General features: G+C 39.4%; 1 protein-coding gene across 2 annotated transcripts; it reads left to right on the top strand.

Annotated features, from left to right (window-relative positions):
* The first annotated feature begins 3,157 nt into the window (after positions 1 to 3,157).
* On the top strand, positions 3,158 to 13,507 carry asb15b (ankyrin repeat and SOCS box containing 15b). Of its 2 annotated transcripts, XM_067428099.1 has the most exons (9): positions 3,160 to 3,653; positions 3,841 to 3,896; positions 3,993 to 4,124; positions 5,417 to 5,575; positions 6,898 to 7,143; positions 8,797 to 8,968; positions 9,232 to 9,793; positions 12,969 to 13,122; positions 13,204 to 13,507. In XM_067428099.1, the coding sequence occupies exons 1-9, from the start codon at positions 3,550 to 3,552 to the stop codon at positions 13,371 to 13,373; spliced, it is 1,755 nt and encodes a 584-aa protein (XP_067284200.1). In that variant the 5' UTR covers positions 3,160 to 3,549; the 3' UTR covers positions 13,374 to 13,507. The 2 variants fall into 2 exon arrangements, 1 of the variants encoding a protein (XP_067284200.1); XR_010899637.1 differs by lacking the exon at positions 13,204 to 13,507 and having other exon boundaries at positions 3,158 to 3,653; positions 9,232 to 9,910; positions 12,969 to 13,092.
* The last annotated feature ends 2,057 nt before the right edge of the window (positions 13,508 to 15,564 follow it).

Below are 15,564 nucleotides of genomic sequence, written 5' to 3'. Positions count from 1 at the left end.
TAATGTATCTATTAAAACTAGTAGCTGCTTATTTTTTTATTAAATCTATAACTTAAAAAGTTAGCACGTATATGCGCACTAGGAACGATTTCCGTGTCTTCGATTTGACACGGAGGGATTTGTGTGACGCGCCGTTGATGTTTTGTAGTTCTTAAATGTGCATTTTATATAGTGATAGAAACTATATGTGATTCTAGCACAACAAGCACAATATATGAAAATATCATAAGGCCACCTTTACAGAAACCTTTGCATTTGAATTTAAGAAGATAAGGTGGTCTAATCTAGCTTGACGCACAGCATTTGTATAGTGCATGGATCATTTTCATATCTTTCATGCACTGCCTTACAGAGAATGACTACAGAGAAAAAGTGATATAAAGCTGCTTCATAAGTTCATTGTTCATCTGTCAAATCATATGCACTTACAGACAGTGGTAAAGGTGGTGTAGGCCTACACATTTACCGCACTATCTTCATGGCATTTGTCTAAAAAGCGGCACTCTACGTAAATTTTTTAAAAAGAACTATTTTTGCCCGTATGTGCTTTTTGATGAACTATATAAACCTGCCAATTCAGCGTGAGACTCATGGAATTGACACTTTATCATGCGTTAAACATAAAACAAAGCATAACTCACAACAACAACACAACATAACACAATATTACATATAAACCTATCACAAGACAACAACATAAACATATATCATATCACAGCAACATAACACATAACACAACATCATAACACAAAACAACATAACACAACATCATAACACAAAACACAATATCATAACAGAAAACACAACATAACACAACATCATAACACAAAACACAACATCATAACACAAAACACAACATAACACAACATCATAACACAAAACACAACATAACATAACACAACATCATAACACAAAACACAACATACAAACACAAAACACAACATCCAAACCCAAAACACAACATCATAACACAAAACACAACATCATAACACAACATCATAACACAAAACACAACATCATAACACAACATCATAACACAAAACACAACATCATAACACAACATCATAACACAACATCATAACACAAAACACAACATCATAACACAACATCATAACACAAAACACAACATCATAACACAACATCATAACACAAAACACAACATCAGAACACAACATCAAACACAACATCATAACACATAACACAACATCATAACACAAAACACAACATCATAACACAACATCATAACACAAAACACAGCATCATAACACAAAACACAACATCATAACACAACATCATAACACAAAACACAACATCATAACACAACATCATAACACAAAACACAACATCATAACACAACATCATAACACAAAACACAACATCAGAACACAACATCAAACACAACATCATAACACATAACACAACATCATAACACAAAACACAACATCATAACACAAAACACAACATCATAACACAAAACACAACATCATAACACAAAACACAACATAACACAACATCATAACACAAAACACAACATCATAACACAAAACACAACATCATAACACAAAACACAACATCATAACACAAAACACAACATCATAACACAACATCATAACACAAAACACAACATCATAACACAAAACACAACATCATAACACAACATCAGAACACAACATCATAACACAAAACACAACATCATAACACAACATCATAACACAACATCATAACACAAAACACAACATCAGAACACAAAACACAACATCATAACACAACATCATAACACAAAACACAACATCATAACACAAAACACAACATCATAACACAAAACACAACATCAGAACACAACATCAAACACAACATCATAACACATAACACAACATCATAACACAAAACACAACATAACACAAAACACAACATCATAACACAAAACACAACATAACACAACATCATAACACAAAACACAACATCATAACACAAAACACAACATAACACAACATCATAACACAAAACACAACATCATAACACAAAACACAACATCATAACACAACATCATAACACAAAACACAACATCATAACACAAAACACAACATAACACAACATCATAACACAAAACACAACATAACACAACATCATAACACAAAACACAACATCATAACACAAAACACAACATCATAACACAACATCATAACACAAAACACAACATCATAACACAACATCATAACACAACATCATAACACAAAACACAACATCATAACACAACATCATAACACAAAACACAACATCATAACACAACATCAGAACACAACATCATAACACAAAACACAACATCATAACACAACATCATAACACAAAACACAACATACAAACACAAAACACAACATCATAACACAACATCATAACACAAAACACAACATCAGAACACAACATCATAACACAACATCATAACACAAAACACAACATCATAACACAACATCATAACACAAAACACAACATCATAACACAACATCATAACACAACATCATAACACATAACACAACATCATAACACAAAACACAACATCATAACACAACATCAGAACACAACATCATAACACAAAATACAACATTACATTTTATTTTTATTTAAAACACAACAACATAAACATATATCATAAAACGTATCCCAACACAACATAACAAATAACATAAGCATGTTTTAACATAACATAAACATAATCACAACACATAATAACATAACATATAATCATATCAAAACGCAACACAACAACATATCACAACACAACAAAGCATAAATAACATACACACAAAACAAAACACAGCACAACATAAAACACAAAACATAACATCAAATCAATCGCAACATAACAATATAAAACATAACACATAAACATAACACAACATAACATAATACAAAACACAACATAAAACCTAACGTGGTGCACAGCGATGCTCATCAACACTCGCTCCGCCCCCACAGCTCTCGGCCCCGCCCTGCTTCCACAACTAACATAAAGAATAGCGGGATTCAAACTCAGGCCTCGTCATTAAAACATAACATTTAACCACTTGAGCGAATTCATTTCGTAACATTCCATATTTTAGTGGTTTCTTACATCTTTTTGCATTAAATATATCAAATACAAAACGGTTTGTTCCAGAACTACTAACAATAACACAAATCAGTCACATTTATTAGGCTCCTAGACTTAACATGGGCAACAGTACCTGCACATTACAGAAGAAACATGAAATAATCCTCATTCAGGTCACGTGTGTTTATATCAGACTTGTGCGGTTTTTCTGACTTAACACTGTGTGTGTTTGTGGGCCGCAAACCAAGCCCTCCTGCCCGTCAGTGACCCGCATTCTCAAAGTGTCCAGAGAAAGCAGGTCAGGACTAAATATATCCCTCAGGGCGTGCAAAAACAAACTCAGTCGGTGTTTCGCGGCGCTGCGTGACATTTCTTCTGATTGGGTTATCAAAAACGTTCACGTTTTCTAATCCGTCTGCATGACTGAAGATCTCTTTGGGAGTTTGTGTGTCTGAAACACAATGGACTACACAGAAGAGACGGATGAAGATCAGCTCATTGAGTTCGCCATTCAAATGAGCCTCCAAGACGCTTGCAGTTACTCTGTTCTCAATGAACCGCAAAGGTACAGTACACACACACACACACACACACACACACACACACACACACACACACACACACACACACACACACACACACACACACACACACACACACACACACACACACACACACACACACACACACACACACACACACACACAATGCAGTTTTGATTAATTTCAAGCATATATCACTGTCTCATGCAGCACTTTAGAATCAGCCAGGGACGAAAACCTCAAGATTGTATCTGCTATAGATCAAGGTACTTCACATGCACGGCCGATCATCTAAAATATCAATGCTCTGATTATGCAATGGCTTGATGTGTATATGATGCATATCATATAATATTATCCAGGTGATGTGTTGGCACTGAGGAAACTGCACAAGTACAGCGATGGCTACAGGGAGAGAGACAGCCGAGGCTGGCTGCCGATGCACAGAGCGTCTGTCCAGCCTGATGCCCGCGTGCTGGACGCCGTCCTCATGGGTGAGCACACCTGTGCCTGTGTTAAAGGGATAGTTCACCCAAAAATGAGAATGTGACGTTTGTCTGCTGACCCCCAGTGCATCCAATGTATAGGTGTGTTTGTTTCCTCAGGAGAACACAAATGAAGATTTTTAACTTAAACCGTTGCAGTCTGCCAGTTATAATGCATGTGAATGGGTAACAATTCTATGAGAGCAAAAAAAACATGCTTAGACAATATGCTCAAAAACCCTGCTGCTCCTGACGACACATTGATATCTTAAAGGGTTAGTTCACCCTGAAATGAAATGTCAGTCATTAACTCCTCACCCTAATGTCGTTCCACACCCGTAAGACCTCCGTTCATCTTCACACACAGTTTAAGATATTTTATATTTAGTCCGAGAGTGTATGCAAGTGTATGCACACTATACTGTCCATGTCCAGAAAGGGAATAAAAACATCATCACAGTAGTCCATATGAGACATCAGTGGGTTAATTAGAGTCTCTTGAAGCATCCAAAATACATTTGGGTCCAAAAATAACAAAAACTACGATTTTATTCATGGTTGTGAATCAGCAGATTGATTCGGGATTCGTATCGCCAATGTCACGTGATTTCAGCAGTTTGACACGCGATCCAAATCTTGAATCATAACCGTTCGAATCTTTATTTGAGGATTGAACACAAACCCAGAAGAGAAGCCAATGCTGAATAAAGTCGTAGTTTTTGTTATTTTTGGACCCAAATGTATTTTGGATGCTTCAAGAGACTCTAATTAACCCACTGATGTCTCATATGGACTACTGTGATGATGTTTTTATTCCCTTTCTGGACATGGACAGCATAGTGTGCATACACTTGCATACGCTCTCGGACTAAATATAAAATCTTAACTGTGTGTGAAGATGAACGGAGGTCTTACGGGTGAGGAACGACATTAGGGAGAGGAGTTAATGACAGACATTTCATTTCTGGGTGAACTAACCCTTTAAGATATCAATGTGTCGTCAGGAGCAGCAGGGTTTTTGTGCATGTTGTCTAAGCATGTTTCTTTTGCTCTCATAGAATTGTTACCCATTCACATGCATTATATGACCGACACACAGCAACGTTTGAGTAAAAAAATCTTCATTTGTGTTCTACTGAAGAAACAAACACACCTACATGTTGGATGCCCTGGAGATCAGCAGAGAAACATCACATTCTTATTTTTGGGTGAACTATCCCTAGTTTAAACACACAAGTTACAGTTAGTTTGATAAGCTAATGGTGTATACACACACACACACACACACGTGTCCTGCACAGCATCCCATGAGCTGAGCATGGAGGAGACGACGGCCGATGGAGACACGGCTCTGACTCTGGCTTCTCGAGCAGGACACGTGGAGAACGTGAAGGCTCTTCTCCAACACGGAGCATCTCCACACAACATGAACAGCAGGAATGAGTCCCCGCTGCTCCTGGGTAACTCAATAACACAAGAGACACATTAAAGAAGTCTCGTCTCTTGCAAGCAATTAAGCAGATATATATATTTTCTGTTGTAGAGTAAATTAATTGAAAATCAATTCAAATGTCCTTTTTTCCATATTAAGAAATTAAAGATTTCAAAATTTCACCCCAAATCCCAAAAAAATAAAAAATTGGCTTTAATAAAATATGCATATTTGTGTGTAAGTATACAGTATGCATGCATATGCATGTACACCGTAAAAAAATATTTAAAAAATAAGTTACCTGGTTGCCTTAACATTTTGAGTTCACTCAAATTAAAAATGTGAGTTAATACAATAAACATTTTTGGGAATCGACAGCCTTTATTCACATACTATTGATAGATTTTGTAAGCATATTGGGTACATGTGTGTGTTTTATTTGTAATGACACAGTGAAACATGCCAAATTGTGCTTTTTTAATGATTCATCACATTTTTTATATGGGTCAGATACAATAATACTTTTTTTTCCATTTATTAAACCAGTTTCCTTCATTGCATCAACTCAAATCTTTCATTTCAATAAGCTCAAAATTTGAAGGCAATCAGGTTACTTACTTGTTTAAGTTCAACCAACATTATGTATATATGCGTGTATGTATGCATTAAAATATGCATGTGTGTATGTATGCATGTATATATGTGTGCATGTATGCATTTTTGTGTCTATGCATGTATATACGTGTGTATATGCACGTATGCATGCATGTATGCATGTGTGCATATTTGTGTGTACGCATTTATATATATATGTGTGTGTTTGTGTGTATGCATGTATGTGTGTGTGTATATGCACGTATGCATGCATGTGTATGTGTGTATGCATTTAAGTATGTATGAATGAATGCATGCTTATATATCTTTGACACACTCACTGAGTTGCACATTATCCTGTACCTACTAAATTAAACAAGTTTATGGTTTTCAAATAGGCTCCCTGACTTGTGCAAGAAAGTGTATTGCGTTTCTGCACAAGCGTATTAAAAATGTGGCATAACAAAACACTGTTTCTGCTTTTGCATTAGTTCTTATACTATACACGCTAAAAAATGCTGGGTTGTTTTAGCCCAATGTTGGGTCAAATATGGACTAACCCAGCAATTGGGTTGTTTTAACCCAGCGATTGAGTTGTTTTAACCCTACGGTTGGGTTAAATATTTGCTTAAAACAACCCAATCGCTGGGTTAAAACAACCCAATTGCTGGGTTAGTCCATATTTGACCCAACATTGGGTTGTTTTTTACCCAGAGTGTAGGCATCAGGATCATAATCCTGAGTTTCCCTTTGCAGCCGTGAGGTCAAACTCTTACGATACGGTTCATACACTTATAACGGGAGGCGCTTTAGTGGAGCAGGTGTGTCTGAGGAAGTGGACGGTCACCCATGAGGCCAGTAAAGTGGGCTGTGTGGACATCCTGATGCTGTTGCTGAGACACGGGGGGAAGGTGACGGGACGGGACGGGCACGGGGTCACCCCGCTGGGCATCGCTGCAGAGTACGGCCATCCAGACATTCTGGCAATCCTCATCCAACATGGTACGTCAGGCATAAACACAGTCAACTCTACACCTGTATCTGAAGTATTAAGCTTACTAAGATGACAAATAGCATACATTTCATTTTAGGGTGAACTAACCCTTTAAATTATGTCTTTATTGACTCTCCCTAATGTCGTTTCACACCCGTAAGATCTCCGTTCAGCGACTGTATTGATGATTTGTCATGCATTTATCTAAGAAATATTTACTAGAGAAGTAAAAATTTGTGTCTTGTTTTGGGAAAAAATAACTAAAAATGAAGAGAGTTTTTGCTTAAAATAAGATAAATAATCTGCCAATGGGGTAAGAATAATAATCTTAATTCAAACAGAAAACAAGATTATTTTACTCATCCCACTGGCAGATTCTTTAGCTTATTTTAAGCAAAAACTCTCTTAATTTTTAGTTATTTTTCAGACAATAATTTGTACTTGTCTAGTAAAGGTTTCTTAATGTAAGAATTTTGTGATATTTTGACTAGAAACAAGACAAAAATACTAAGTAAGAAAAGCATTTTCTGCAGAGCAATTCCATTCCAATTCCAATGAACAATTAAAAGCATATTAGGATGATTTTAGGCAAAATGCATGAAACATCAATACAGTCTCTAGTAAAGATTTAATGTTATCACTTTTTACCAACAGGTGGCGCTGTGACCATACTGATGTGTTGTGGTCATAGTGAAATGACATGCAAAGTTTGGTGTCAATATTTAAAGCATTGCAGAGAAACATCCTCCGAGTCATTTGAGTCACTATACAAAAACCTGTCTATTATACACAAAATCCAATACTAAGTGTCCGCACAGTCTGAAGATGATCTGACTGAAATTTGGTGAAAATCTGTAAAAATCAGCCACAGTGTGCATGACATTCTTCTGTCAGACGAATACAATCTGAGTTAAATTAAAAATGTCCTGGCTAATCCAAGCTTTTTAATCACAGCCCAAAATTTGAAGCCCAAAAAAGTGCATCCATCCATAATAAAAGCCTTCTGTATTCACCTTATGAAGAAAGTAAACGCCTCTCGCAGTTAAAAAATGCTTACGCTACACTCGACATCATCATCGCACCAATTATGCTTTTTTTCCGTACGTTTAATATATAAGGCAGTACATAAAGCTAGATATTTTACTTTATCTAGTTATAAATATGGATATTTTTCTTACACAAACCATCGATTCGCTTCAGAAGGCCTTTGTTAACCCTTTTGATAATGGATGGATGCACTTTTTTGGGCTTTAAATTATGGACTGCTACTATAAAGCTTGGATTAGCCAGGGCATTTTTAATATAACTGATTGTATTCGTCTGAAAGAAGAATGTCACATACATCCAGGATGACTTGAGGGCGAATAAATAATGGGCTAATTTTCATTTTTCCTTGAACTATCCCTTTAAGCAGACTAAAATGCATGTTTGAGCTTTTTAACCTGAGTGCAACTTCCACTGATATACATCTTAAAATATGTCAGTGCCATTATTTTGTCTCAAGATGCACATTAGTAATACTGTTTCAAATGCTCATTTATAAATGCCCTAATTAAACTAACGCCTATTCCTGGCTTAATCGAAGCCCTGTCTGTGAAACAACAATAAGGTATTTTCAGCTCGATTCTCCCTAAAATGAATGCCTTTGCTTTCACCTCTAGGGGGCGACGCCAGCGCACAAGCTTCAAACGGAGACAGTGTGTTATATGACGCCGCAGGCTCTGGGAACCTGGACTGTATTAATCTACTCTTACAACACGGTGCCAGTCCTAATGTAGCCAGCCTTTGCTTTCAGCTGCCAATTCACCGCGCAGCCTACGAAGGGCACTACCTGTGAGAGCATGCACATCAATATCAAACTTCACATCATCTCCGCCATGATACAAACCTTACACTCTCAGAAAAAAGATACAGTGCTCTCATTGGGGCGGTACCCTAAGGTACAAAAGTAAAAAGGTACATCATCCACCCCTAAATGTTACATATCAGTACTTTAAGAGGGCGTATTAGTACCTATTCAGTTTTGTACCTTAGGGTACCGCCCCAGTGACAGCACTGTACCTTTTTTCTGAGAGTGTATGTGTCTCTATTTACAGGGCTTTGAGGACCTTCATTCCCATCACCACTAAAAGGGCCATCCGTCTTTCTGGTATGAGTCCGGTTCATTCAGCGGCAGACGGGGGACATGCCGACTGTCTCGAGCTGCTCATCAAAAAAGGCTTCGACGTCAACCCAATCTTGGGGGGCCATATCTCAGAAAACTACGGTGACATGAGGAAGACCCCGCTGTACTTCGCCATCTGCAATGGAGACGTCACCTGCACCGAGATGCTTCTGAAAGCTGGTGCCAAACCGGACCTGGACCCTCTGCGCTGCCTCCTGGTGGCGGTCCGAGCTGGGAAACACGAGCTGGTGAGGCTTCTTCTGGCCCACGGGGCGGATGTCAACTGCGTCTTCTCGGTCATCTGTGACACCAGATTTCCCACGGCGCTGCAATACTGCCTCAAAGATGAAATGATGCTGCGTCTGCTGCTGAACAATGGCTATCATGCAGAAAGCTGCTTTGAGTGTCATCATGACAAACCTGCGACGACATACACATGGAGAGAGATTCAAAACCAGCCATACCAAATCAAAAGCAATCCCAACAAAGTGACCGTAAGCATCATATTTGGGGTCTGGAAAATTGGCTGGATTTACTAAACAATTGCACGACTTCTGCATGCACCAAAACATGCGTTTTATTCAGCAACCACCTGAAAACCAGCTTAAAGGGTTAGTTGACCAAAAATGATTTAATCACCCTCAAGCTATCCTTCTGTAGGTGTATATGAGTTTCTTCTTTTAGCCAAACACAATCAGAGTTATATTAAAGGGTTAGTTCACCCCAAAATGAAATGTCTGTCATTAACTCCTCCCCCTAATGTCGTTCCACACCCGTAAGACCTCCGTTCATCTTCACACACAGTTTAAGATATTTTATATTTAGTCCGAGAGCGTATGCAAGTGTATGCACACTATACTGTCCATGTCCAGAAAGGGAATAAAAACATCATCACAGTAGTCCATATGAGACATCAGTGGGTTAATTAGAGTCTCTTGAAGCATCCAAAATACATTTGGGTCCAAAAATAACAAAAACTACGACTTTACTCAGCATTGTCTGCTCTTCTGGGTTCCTAAAATAAAGATTAGAACGGTTATGAATCACCGTATTGATTCATGATTCGGATCGCTTGTCAAACTGCTGAAATCACATGACATTGGCGATCCGAATCATTGATCGATTCACTGATTCATAACCGTTTGAATCTTTATTTGAGGAACCCGGAAGAGAAGACAATGCTGAATAAAGTCGTAGTTTTTGTTATTTTTGGACCCAAATGTATTTTGGATGCTTCAAGAGACTCTAATTAACCCACTGATGTCTCATATGGACTACTGTGATGATGTTTTTATTCCCTTTCTGGACATGGACAGTATAGTGTGCATACACTTGCATATGCTCTCGGACTAAATATAAAATGAACGGAGGTCTTACGGGTGTGGAACGACATTAGGGAGAGTCATTAAACACGTACATTTTATTTTTGGGTGAACTAACCCTTTAAAGGGGTCCTATTACAAGATGTATAACTCCCCAGGGTGTGTATGTGAAGTTTTAGCTCAAAATACCCCACAGATAATTTATTATAGCATGTTAAAATTGTCACTTTTTGAGGGTGAGCAAAAATGTGCCATTTGTGTCCCTTTAAATGCAAATTAGCTTCTGCTCCCCGCCCCCTTCTAGAAGAGGGCGGAGCTTCAAGAGCTCATGTAAGCAGCTCCGATTACCTCACGCAGACACACACACTGAAAATGTCTGAAACTAAGAAACAATGCACTGGATTCGCTAACAATCACACCACTTCGGCATGCACCAAAACCTGCGTCTTATTCACTAACCGCCTGAAACCAGCGTAAACAAGAACTACATGAACATTTAAATCACACCTCACCTTTTATAGGGGATTTTATGATGCTAAATTATATTTGTACAGTAGTTATAACCCATTCATTCACTTTTTAAAAAAATGGAAAAATGTAATTTCCTTTGTATAAATCTTTGTAGCACAGACTTCAGTTAGACCTCTCAGCAGATTATTGCTGAAATGAAAATAGTGAATTTTAAATTGTGGAAACATATATTTTCCAAAACAAGTTTTACTCTAAAACTGTGAGCAAACCAAAGATAAATCTAAACAAGTTGTGTTCCAAATTTAAGGCGGATTTCTCAATAAATGAGCGTTCAGTCAGATTTTGTTTGTGTGCAGTACCAAACGCTTCCACTAGATGAAATTCGTCACCCATTCATTTCCAATGCGCTCATTTTTGACCGTGAGGAACACAAGTGTGACTATTCTTCAGGATCATTTAACCTTTTCGAATCATGTCTATGAGTTATTTTAGTAAAGGTTTAGACCCTAAACCTTTACCAAATTTCGTGCCATTCTGATGAAGTAAAAAATGATAAAAAACTACAAATTTTCATCACATTTGGGATCTTGAAACCTAATCTGAACTGCTCCACTTCAGCGTGCATAATATTATAGAATGCATTGTTGCAATTAATGTGCTGTTAGTTTTATTCTTCTTCTAAAGAGATGTTAGCCTGACAAGCCTGACCCACATCAAGATGTTTGGTCTGGAAACTCACCATTGGATAAACGGTTGTTTTTCAAACTCCCTCTGCACGCGATAGGATAGCGCTACACCAACCAGAGCAACGAAGGTGCAGCAGAGCTAGTTTACAGATTAAACATTCGCCGTATCCGGTCGGCTAAACTCCGAACACATCTTCCCTTTTTAAGAATGACTTCAGTGCCGTTCTTTGTTCTTTTCTCAGAGAAAAGCTTAACTCCAAGTCTTCCAGAGTCACGGCCAAAGCTGATTCGAAAGACCACCGTTTGCCAGTTTCTGTGTTTACTAGAAGCACGCAAACGCAACTCGGCCGTCATTATGTTAAGCCCCGCCCACCGACTCTATACACGATGTGATTGGCCTGACCAGAGTTTGGCGTTTACAGCTCAGAAGGGTATTGAGAGTTGCTAGACGACACTCGCGGCAGATTAGATTTGCTGCCGCTAGGGTGCTACTAGATTTCTAGGCTAAAGAGATGGATTTTCTACGGCATTTTATTGAGATCACAGCAACAAGAGGTCATAATTCATCCCTAATGATCGGCCCTTAGATATTCTTTTTTGTGTATTTATCATAGACTGTAAAAAATATGGACGTAGTGTCCGTGACGTCACCCATAGGATTCCGATAAGCCGTTCAAAAGCTTAAAGTAGGGTCGAGCTGGGCGTCGCCATCTTGCGAGCGAGTCATCGCATGTCACTCCCGAATAACAGAAAATGGGCAAAGAGGCGGGATGTGGGCAGAGCTTAGGTGACGCAATGACTATAGAAGGCGGATAAATGGCTTTCCACCTGTCACTCAAAGTAACCACGCCCTTAATTATGCAGAACTTTAAGGCTTTATAAAACGTAAACGAATGAGATAAAAAAATTCACCACCCTCACAGTCGTCATGAAGGGCAAAATTAGCCATATAGACCAAAACCACAATTTGTACCAGACTGTAAACATGCTTTATTCTGCTGTAAAGTTGGGGATTTTAACATGAGCTCAATGAGATTCTGCTCCTTCTGGAGCCGCTCTAGTGGCCAGACGATGAACTGCAGTTTACATTACTTCCGTATTGGCTTCAACTTCAAGAGATAGTTAGACTTCGGGAGGAGTCGCTTGGTATTTACATGTGGCCTAACTATGCTCTGTTGTGTGTTTTGAAGTTTTGCGAGTTCATTAGTGTGTCATGGATGGCTCACCTGGCTGGCAGGGTGGTGCAAACACTCCTGGATTACGTGAGTCACGTACACATCTGCTCCAAACTGACACGCATCCTGGAGAGACGGGACGAGTGGCCCAACATCTGTGACGTCCTCAGTGAGACACTTCAGTTCACATTCATGTCGTTCCAAACCTGCGTGACGATCACCTTTAATTAACGTCTGTTGTGTGCTATAGGGACCCCACAGCCTCTGAAACACCAGGTCAGGATGGTTATCAGGAGACACATGACACTGAGGAGACTGAATGACCCAGAGTTCATGAGCGCCGCTCCTTTCCCCCCGGCACTGAAGAACTTCCTGCTCTACAAGGAATATGATGTCTATGGCCAAATGGATGAACACTAGATATATGTGCATCTATATGCATTTTATTCCAATTTGTTTTATTTGTCTGTTTGTTTCAAAACAATCATTGTGATTATATCATTTTCATACATTAATGCTTGAAAAAAATATCAAGAGGTGAAATTTCAACCTGAAACCATAATAATAAATATAGTGTCATAATCAAAATATATCATTGGTATATGTATTTATTTGATATAATAATCAAATGCTTGATTTTACAATTACAATGGCCATAACAATACGCAGTGTTTGCTTCAAGGGGATAGGGAACGATCAGACTGTGCACTATATAGGGGATGGGGAACGATCAGACAGTGCACTATATAGGGGATAGGGAACGATCAGATGCTGCACTATATAGGGGATAGGGAACGATCAGACAGTGCACTATATAGGGGATAGGGAACGATCAGATGCTGCACTATATAGGGGATAGGGAACAATCAGACAGTGCACTATATAGGGGATAGGGAACGATCAGACAGTGCACTATATAGGGGATAGGGAACGATTAGACGGTGCGCTATATAGCGGATAGGGAACGATCAGACAGTGCACTATATAGGGGATAGGGAACGATCAGACGGTTCACCATATAGGGGATAGGGAACGATTAGACGGTGCACTATATAGGGGATAGGGAACGATCAGACGGTGCACTATATAGGGGATAGGGAACGATCAGACGGTGCACTATATAGGGGATAGGAAACGATCAGACGGTGCACTATATAGGGGATAGGGAACGATCAGACGGTGCACTATATAGGGGATAGGGAACGATCAGACGGTGCACCATATAGGGGATAGGGAACGATCAGACGGTGCACTATATAGGGGATAGGGAACGATTAGACGGTGCACTATATAGGGGATAGGGAACGATCAGACAGTGCACTATATAGGGGATAGGGAACGATTAGACGGTGCACTATATAGGGGATAGGGAACGATCAGACGGTGCACTATATAGGGGATAGGGAACGATTAGACGGTGCACTATATAGGGGATAGGGAACGATCAGACAGTGCACTATATAGGGGATAGGGAACGATTAGATGGTGCACTATATAGGGGATAGGGAACGATTAGACGGTGCACTATATAGGGGATAGGGAACGATCAGAGTGCACTATATAGGGGATAGGGAACGATCAGACGGTGCACTATATAGGGGATAGGGAACGATTAGACGGTGCACTATATAGGGGATAGGGAACGATCAGACAGTGCACTATATAGGGGATAGGGAACGATCAGACGGTGCCCTATATAGGGGATAGGGAACGATCAGACAGTGCACTATATAGGGGATAGGGAACGATCAGACGGTGCACCATATAGGGGATAGGGAACGATTAGACGGTGCACTATATAGGGGATAGGGAACGATCAGACTGTGCACTATATAGGGGATAGGGAACGATTAGACGGTGCACTATATAGGGGATAGGGAACGATCAGACTGTGCACTATATAGGGGATAGGGAACGATCAGACTGTGCACTATATAGGGGATAGGGAACGATCAGACAGTGCACTATATAGGGGATAGGGAACGATTAGACGGTTCACTATATAGGGGATAGGGAACGATCGTTTCAAGGCACTTCAGCCTACATAATTCACTCTGGAAAAAGTTACTGACATTTTTAAACCATAACAATTTTGTATACATTTTAAATTCACCGACATTCATGCTGGCCCTAATCCATCAACACTGAGGACTTTACAGAAGCTGATGTTGCTAGAGACCCTTGTTATCGCAGCAACAACATTCCTTCACTGTCAACGCCAGTCGGCGGCTCCAGAGATGCAGCGGACATTGTGTTCCTGTCACAAACACAGATCTAGCCGTTCGTGGCTGTTTGGATCCTACGAGACAACAAACAGCTTATCTGAGTGTTCACACTCACACTCATCACACACACACACACACACACACACACACACACACACACACACACACACACACACACACACACACACACACACACACACACACACACACACACACACACACACACACACACACACACACACACACACACACACACACACACAGGGCTTATGTCCTTTGAAATCCATTCATATCTACACCTTATTAACATTTAGCCTCTTTTCAGATTCTCTACTTTTTAGGCAAGCTGAGGATTTGATAGTATGACGTATGCTTCGATGAATGCA

The sequence above is a fragment of the Pseudorasbora parva genome, chromosome 20 (assembly GCF_024679245.1).
Source record: "Pseudorasbora parva isolate DD20220531a chromosome 20, ASM2467924v1, whole genome shotgun sequence".
NCBI classification, from domain to species: Eukaryota; Metazoa; Chordata; class Actinopteri; order Cypriniformes; family Gobionidae; genus Pseudorasbora; species Pseudorasbora parva.
The sequence above is the reverse complement of the archived record's forward strand: the minus strand, read 5'-3'. Positions and strand labels throughout refer to the sequence as shown.